Source organism: Dryobates pubescens, chromosome 13 (assembly GCF_014839835.1).
Source record: "Dryobates pubescens isolate bDryPub1 chromosome 13, bDryPub1.pri, whole genome shotgun sequence".
Classification (NCBI taxonomy): Eukaryota; Metazoa; Chordata; class Aves; order Piciformes; family Picidae; genus Dryobates; species Dryobates pubescens.
This window is the reverse complement of record NC_071624.1, coordinates 29,279,449-29,287,925: the sequence shown is the minus strand read 5'-3', so window position 1 is coordinate 29,287,925 and position 8,477 is coordinate 29,279,449. Positions and strand designations below refer to the sequence as shown.

Sequence of the window (8,477 nt, the reverse complement as noted above, 5' to 3'; positions counted from 1 at the left end):
TACTGGTTGTGCTCACTTTAAATCATTCTGCCTTTGTATCCTGTAATGTCTGTGTAACATAAAACATACATGAGTATACTTGTTACACCTAGTTTGCAAGGCAAAACTGTCAGAAGTATTGAAGTGCATTATTGAAGTTTACATTTAAAAAGCCTTTTCATACTGTCATTAGTACCAGACTTAACCTATATGTCATACATGACTAGAGATTGCCTGGAGAAGTTAACTTTTGAACTGTGTAACAGTACCATTAACAGACTTGGAGATATTACTAAATATGGCAAATGAAGGGGAGGGCTCCTTGAGAAGGAGGAGTGTCAGGTTAGCAACTCCCTGCCTCGTAACGGCACTTGAAAACTGTTAGACAAATGTTAATTCACTTTCATTCACATCTGACCTAAGCAGCCTTCAAGAATTTCCTATTAAAAAGTATAAGAAGATTTTATTATTTTTGTTGGGAGACAGAAGTTTTACTTTGTTGTTTTCTCTTTTGCTTTCAGCAATTCTTAGAGCTGCTGCAAAGCATGACTTCCTCCTCTGTCATTGATAAACCTCCGGTAAGACGGGTCGCTATCTTCGGAGGAACTCATGGCAATGAGTTATCGGGGGTATTTTTGGTCAAGCACTGGCAAGAGAATGGAGCTGAGATTCAAAGGACAGGAGTGGAAGTGAAACCATTTCTTACCAACCCAAGAGCTGTGAAGAAGTGCACTAGATACATTGACTGTGATCTGAACCGTGTTTTTGACCCTGATAATCTTGGGTAAGAAGAGTTGCACTTTGTGTCGTTTTACTTTTCTGGGTTTTAAAACTGAAAGGAGCTTCCTTTCCAGATTAAAATGTTAACACAAGTTCCACTACTATTTAAACTGTGCAGCCACATAACTGAACTTACTGACCTTTAACCCAAAAAAGAGCAAATTACATGAGTTTTAACAGATTGACTTTAAAACTATTGCTAGTCGTGCGAGTCTCAAACCAACACAACCTTAAACACTGCATTTTAAATTAGAGTAGCTGCATTTGTGTAAACTTCAGTATTGCTATTCTGAGCTGCAAAATCATTATTTCTCACATGTTCTTCTGCAATTCAGTTTGGGAGCTCTTCTGATTACAGCTACATTTGCAGGAAGGCAGCAGGTAGAAGCAGTTTAAAAGTAGATAGCTGAAAGAACGGTACACGGACCAGGGAAGGGTATTTAATTCCAGTTATACACAGCACAAGATGAAAGCTTGAAGTTGGCTAAATTAGAAATAATATATTCTATGGCAAAGTGATAGCCAGAAAAAAGTCTCCAGAGTTTGACTCATTCTTTTAGAAGAAATGCAATGTCTAATTACTGTAAAATATTAATTGGAATGACATTGGTAATGAGATTTTATGTTTCTTTGTCTTTGAGACACTGATTTCAGAGGTGTCCTTTGCTGTAGAGACATTCTTACACTTGGTATAGTTGCATGTTAACCAGGTAACTGGGATTCACAAAGGGCTTAATAGTGACTATTACTGAAAGAAGTCTCTGTCACATCTGTTTTCTAAGCATGCTTATTCTTACCCTGCATGTCTTTTCATCTGGCTCTTCATCTTAGAATTTTGTTGTTATTATATGTAAGATAAACAGACTTTTCAACACAGAAGTGTTGAGGCCATTCTTTTAGTTGCTTACTCAGGACAAATGTATGAAAAAAAAACAAACCAAAACAAAAAAAGGTTTTGTTTGTTTTCAGCTGCTTTGAACACTTTAACAAAAGCAGAACACTTGCAACACTAACAGATTAAGAAACGTGCAGGTTGTCCTTCTTGTTCAGTTGCCCAGCCCTACAACTGACTGAACACCTTCACCTTTTGCCTTTAAGCACAGACCTTTCAAGATTACAAATGATTTTATAGAATAAGGTAAAGGAGAGTGAAATCCTGATATGACTGAAAGTCATGGTGGAAGTCCCATTGCCTTAGAGAAGAAACACTAGTTTAACAGTCTTATGTTAAAAGAAACCTTGAATTTCAAAGACAGAACTAACGAATATGGAGGTAGATTATGTGATGTACAGAAACACAACAGGAGCTTGAGGGGCTTGTGTTAAAATTCTAATCCACTCACCTTCCACCAGCAGATCAATTGCATGCAGACATTCTGTGATTCCTAATAGATGTCTTGCCATTCCTAATACTCCAGCAGTAGTGACCCCATCATTTTCCTCAGCTACCTCTTATGCTTAAATAGCCATGCAGTTAGCAAGGTGTTCTGTTAGTTTGTAACAAAACTTTCTTTATGCAACTTAATACTAATATTTCTTATAACATTAAAATACTACAAAGCTTGCATTATGTTGAGAAAGAAAACTGAGTTTAGTGCAAAAGACATTAGGTATGTTACATTCACCTTGGGTAGTGTCCCAAGCCTGTCACCAAATCCAGACTTGCTTTCTGTGGAACAAGTCTGAATCAACAGAGGGTTTGTACACTGCTGAAGTGTAGGATAGATGCCTTGGTGTCACACATCAGTTTCCAGCAGAGCCCTTACATGGACAGGAAGCAGTTTACAGACCTGTACTTAGGCCAAAGCTGTTTTTCAGAAGTGGAGTATAGACGCAGTCACCTGGGATAACCAGTGTTAAAACTTAGGAGGAATACATTTGAGGTAGCAAAATCTATGAGCTTTGAGGGTCAGGAGGGCTTAAAACTGATTGTCATAAAAGAAATAAAGCAAGTTACAAAAGACCTTGTGAGTCATGTGCAAGGGAAAAGGGCATGGACCAATACCTGAGTATCATCTTCAGTAGGAAGTGGGTCCAGTCCTAGAAGTGGCTTAAGCTGTTGATAAATTGAAAGTTTTCTGCACAGAGGGAAATTTGAGGATGTAAAGAAATAAAAGAGAAGTAAATAGTTTCCAGCTAAAATCACATAAATTCTGTACACTATTCTGCACAACATACTTAAGAGTAAGGCCAGTTTAACAATCACACTTGTTTTTCCAACCACAAATTGATTATGGTTCAACAGTTTGGTAATTAAATAGGTGATCTCAACTCCAGTCAGTTCTGGAATTCAAGTAGAAAGAGAAGGGTATACATATTTTGTTGACTGTAAAGCCATGGAATGAGCTCACTAATTTCTTTGTGCTGATATTAACAGCAGGACAGTGGTGGAAGATATTCCATATGAAGTGAGGAGGGCTCAGGAAATCAATCATATATTTGGCCCCAAAGGTAGTGATGATGCGTATGACCTTATTTTTGACCTTCACAACACCACTTCTAACATGGGTGGTACCCTTATTCTTGAAAGCTCCAGGGATGACTTTACAATTCAAATGTTTCATTATATCAAGGTAAAACTAATTTAAATGAACTATTAAAATAAAGTATTAGTTGTAATGTTGTATTACTATATATTACTTTGTAGTTCCTTTAAATATAGTATTTTTTGTTCTGCACAACGGTTTAAAATATTTAATCACTCATAGGATGGGGTTTTTAATCAGAGATAATTAATAATTTGATTATAATATCAGGTAATTCAGATCTGAACTCATCATAATCTTGATGTATTAAGATGAGTGTGAGTAAGACTGATGGGCAAAGAGGAATGCTTAAATAACATCTATGAAAATGAATGCAATCTAATCTGCTTTCACACTGCTCTGTCAGGAGCTGGGATAAATTTGGGTCACACATGCTAAATAGTTAAACATTAATTTTATGAAATAAAGTCATGTAAAAAAAATAATGGCACAGGGTAATGACAAATGTTCCCTTCGCCAGGATTTATAGGAACAGCGACACAGCTTTAGAAGCTGTTAGATTCTGCTGGGGCTGATGAGTACTGGGGGTGGGGGTGGGGGTGGGTGCAGAAGTGCTGGGTTAAGTGGAAACTGGTTGAAGTACCAGTGACCTAGACAGTGACTGATGGAATCCAGGTCAGGCCAACACTATGGGATTGCAATTCCATTTTTTTTTTTTCCTTAGCAACAAGGTGTATCTTAACAATTTTTTCCTATTAGATGTATCCCATTTAAATCCTTATCAAAAGATACAGAAACCTCCTGACTAGAATTCTATGGAGAGCAATAGTAGGCAGCCATCAGGAAAGAGGCCTGAAATCTGGGGGTGGGGGTGGAAATAAAGGCTTAAAATAAGGCTTAATTCACAATCTGTGTCCCCCATAAGAGAATCTAAGTGTGACAGAAAAATACTGGAAATCTGCTTGTTGGTATTTTGATTCTCAGTTCTGGAACACTGCTGAGCAGATTTTTCTTCCTGTTAGCAATTAAAGTCCAGAGCTGTGTTCAGTTACACAAGGAGACAGCAAAGTGCAGTGGAGCATGCCTGGCCTGAGTTAATGGAAAGGGGACCAACAAACGCAGCTTTGTCTGTTTTCTAAGAGTGTCCTACTTCTTTGAGGGCCATGAAATAAAGGCAACATATTGAAGACATTGTGTAAATCGCTTCTGCATCGCTAATCTTTTGTGGCACAACATTTGAAAATATTTGCATAACAAAGCTGTGTTTAAACCATCTCCACAGAACGCCCTGGCTCCAGAACACTGCCCGGTTCTGCTGATTGAGCACCCCAGCTTGAAATACGCAACAACTCGATCTGTAGCAAAACATCCTGTTGGTAAATATGAAAGCTAGAGACAATTTTAACCCACCAAATGTATTTTAAGAGATGTCTGTTTCCAGGTCTGTTCATGTCATGATGTTTTTACAGAGGGCTGTGATCACCAGTAGCTCTTTTTTTGACAATATATGTACTGAATCAAATGCTTACGATTATCTCTTCTGAAGAGCTCTGGCTTATGCTCAGCTTACAAGATACAGAAGCCAGATGGAAATTCTTAAACTCAGTTAACCCACTGTTTGCAGAAAATACTGATAGTATATGAAGGATAAGGAGGAAGTAACAGCTTCAGAAAAGAAATATCTAGGTCCTCTAAATAAGCCTTGGTTGTTAGCTGAGAAGGAGAAAAAAGAAGATGTGATAAAGGAAGAGGGAAATGATGTTCTGCATGGAAGTGGTGGTTAACTTTTTCATTTATGCAATCAATACCATAACCACAGAAGGGGGGGAAAAAAAATATTAGCTTGCTTTTCACATTGAACAATGAATTCTCTAAATTGGAGCATGGAAAGACAGGATGAGGAAAAGAATAAGAGAAAGAAATATACATAGTGACTTTTTCTCTTACCCTAGCAGCACACTCAGAAATGTACATGTGGCTCCTGAAACTGATCCCAATTGTTGAGCTGAATTTTCTGTTTGCCTTTAAAAAAGCACATAACTCTACATTCCCTTTTAAACAGAAAGCACAAACCCACCCAGACACCTATTTTTGCTGTGTAATCTAAGCATGTGATCTATTATGGCTCTATTAATAATGCCTCTTGTCTGCACACAGGTGTGGAGGTAGGTCCCCAGCCACAGGGGGTTCTTAGAGCTGATATTTTGGACAAAATGAGGAAGATTGTCAAACATGGCCTTGATTTTGTGCAGCTTTTTAATGAAGGTAAAGTACTGGGAGATTGTTGCCTCTTGGGTCATGCCAGTGGGCTGTTTCAGGAGAATATTTTGTACAAAAGTTAGTATGGCTACAACATTTTACAATTAAACAGGTAAAAGGAGAAGGGGGAAGATTGTTCTTCAGACCACTCAAGTGTTGCCTCAGTCACAATTCCTGTTAGCTTTAAGGCTATTTCCTCTTTCTGGAGGCTCTATGTTTGCTTGATTTTAATCTTCCAGTTGCTTTGAGAATCTGAAACAGTAGCTAACAATATCTGTATAGCAGCTTCTACATGGAGAACACACATTAATTAATGCTGAGAAAGAAGTGATTCATTTACAGGCCTTCTGTGCTGTGGTATCTAGAGTTAAAGTCAATAAATCTTGTAAGATTTTGTTATTCTTCTGTCTTAAATACAGACTGACAAAAGTAGGTGTTTAAAATAGGGTACATTTTGTTAGGGGGCTTCTTTGGAAGTAAAAGGAGAAGAGAATATAGTTGTGTGTGTCGAAATCTCCATGACTGTGCTGAATGATGAAATAGCCCTGATCCCTTTCTGTGTTGTGCAGCACTGTCAAACACAGGCCTTTCATTGATTTCTTCATCTACAAAATACATATTTTTAAGCATACAGTGAAAAGCCCCATTTCAGCAGCAAATTCAGATCAGGGCTTAAGATGCTACCGAACCTGAGTGGACAATCTTTCTGCAACTTGGCTTTGAGGGGAGAAAAACAAATCTGGAGCTAGGCATTTTTGTGGCACATGAACTAATCACTAGTGTGTAAACTTTAACAAGTACAGCCTGATGATTTAAACCATTCTAAAGAGAACAAATAACACATTGTTCCTTTTAGCAGGCAGATGTTCATTCTGACATGAAGTTACATTTATTCTTTCTAGGAAGAGAATTTCCACCCTGTACAATTGAGGTTTTTGAAATCATGGAGAAAGTAGATTATCCCAGGAATAAGGATGATGAAGTTATGGCCATTATTCACCCTGAGCTGCAGGTAAATTCTGAAGCAGTTTCCATTGGTGACATTTAAGAAGCGTTTCTGTGGTGTTTCTGCTACATTGTAGTATATTTTAATAGGGAATATTTAGAATGAGAATGTTGCCAATGGGTTTGTTGAATACTTTAGACCTTGCCTATAGCAAGTTCTGTCACTCAGGTCATATGATATTTCAGTAACTGGAGAGAATGGAATTGCTGAGCAGAAACTCAGATATCCCATGAAATACACAAAACCTGGAACGTAAACACATTCTATTTATGTTCTTTCTCTAAGGATCAAGACTGGCAGCCACTGAACAATGGTGATCCTCTCTTTTTGACACTCGATGGAGAAGTAATTTCGTATAAAGGGGACTGCACAGTCTATCCAACATTTATCAACGAAGCTGCATATTATGAAAAGAAACAAGCCTTTGTAAAGACAGTAAAACTGAAACTCACTGCAAAGCACATCAGATCCTCAGTCTCAGCCCAGAACATTTCCTAAAAGCTTACTACAGATTTTCAGTACATGAAGTGAATTTCTTCTCTTAAATCCAGGGTGCCAGGATAGGAATTCATGGAATGAATACATAAGTGCAGAATCTAATTTGAAATTGTAATTTAATTAACATTGCTGAGCACTTTTAAGATGAAACATACTGTCAAGATGCTGATTATGATTGTTTACTTGCTCTAATACATTACTAGAGACACAAAGAAATACTATTTTTATGAAGTTAGTTCACGCTATATAAACTGGCTAAACGATGTACCACAGAAGGGTTAAGTGGGGATAAAACTGCAGCCAGCATCATATAGAAAGGTGCTCACCCACAAAACTATATAAAAAATGGCAGCATCTCTACTTCCTACTCCCAACCCTCCAATAACCAGCCCTCCTGCAAACGAGGTGGTCCTTGAAACTAATTCCTCGGATAAACAAACTACATGAGACAGAGGAAAGGAGGGAGAGAAACAGGGGGAGGGTCTGGATATCATCTGTGTGTCTGCCTGACCCCTGCTGTGCTGAAGTGGAAGCCTGAGGGTTTGGGTTTGTTCTTTTTTTTATATATATATACACACTTAAGAAGGTATAAACTAAGCTCAAACCAGGATTTGTGAGACAAAAAGCACTCAAGTGAAATGTGAAGCTCGTTAAATTTAAATTATTACAAGATTAATTCAAGCTGTTCCTCATTTAACATTAATTTAAAGACAAAAATGTTGAATCTAGAAAGCATCTAGTAGTCAGAAACATACTGGAGCAATATTCAGATTCAGGGACAAGTTGTGCTCACCCACTGGAAACTGAACAAAGTTTCCATTGCAATGGAGACCAGAGAAGTTTACAGATTTGTGACTTCTTAGGTGTGTCCACCTACTGCTTATAACATTTTCTAAGTAAAATTTTAGTCAGCTGCTGTCCCCCAGATGTTTTGAGTGAAGAAGGCAAGGTTAGGTAACTAATTACTCAGGTTTTGATGAAGGCAAATGCACAAACCATACCTGAGGATTTCAGAATGGGAATTAAGAGGAATTCCATACGAGAAGGCTTCTGAGAATTCTGAGACTGACTTGGTCTGTATTTGTAAAGACACAGCCTGTCAGAGGAGCTGAAAAAGAGGAGAAAATGGAGATATAATTAATTTTCTGAAGCTGTTTTTTAACATATTTGACAATAATTTGGAATAGAGAAAACATTAAGAGTGTTACATATAGATACAACTGAAAGATTCATTCTCTAGGTAACCCCTACATTATATCTGTTGAAAAGTGATGTCTGTCTTATTTACTACTAAGCCAAAAGCCTTTCTTCCTTGCTTTGTGGAACTCCTATGGCAATAAAATAAAAACAGAGGACAGAATGCTTATTGAATTACAAGTTTTATTCCTTTAATTTAAATAAACATTGTATAAAAACTACAGAATTACCCTCTCTGGTCATTTTTCATGACGTTCTTGGTAACAGTCTTG

General features: G+C 37.5%; 1 protein-coding gene across 1 annotated transcript; it reads left to right on the top strand.

Annotated features, from left to right (window-relative positions):
• Positions 1 to 500: 500 nt before the first annotated feature.
• ASPA (aspartoacylase) lies at positions 501 to 8,060 on the top strand. Its single transcript, XM_009903259.2, has 6 exons — positions 501 to 763; positions 3,137 to 3,332; positions 4,528 to 4,621; positions 5,403 to 5,510; positions 6,407 to 6,516; positions 6,796 to 8,060. Exons 1-6 carry the CDS (start codon positions 525 to 527, stop codon positions 7,006 to 7,008), a joined length of 960 nt encoding a protein of 319 aa, XP_009901561.2. The 5' UTR covers positions 501 to 524; the 3' UTR covers positions 7,009 to 8,060.
• The last annotated feature ends 417 nt before the right edge of the window (positions 8,061 to 8,477 follow it).

Excerpts from the sequence above, each read along its gene's own strand:
- ASPA (XM_009903259.2), top strand. The coding sequence starts at position 525 with ATGACTTCCTCCTCTGTCATTGATAAACCTCCGGTAAGACGGGTCGCT. Across the intron at positions 5,511-6,406 it reads TGTGCAGCTTTTTAATGAAG|GAAGAGAATTTCCACCCTGT; the intron begins GTAAAGTACTGG and ends TATTCTTTCTAG. Across the intron at positions 6,517-6,795 it reads TTATTCACCCTGAGCTGCAG|GATCAAGACTGGCAGCCACT; the intron begins GTAAATTCTGAA and ends TCTTTCTCTAAG.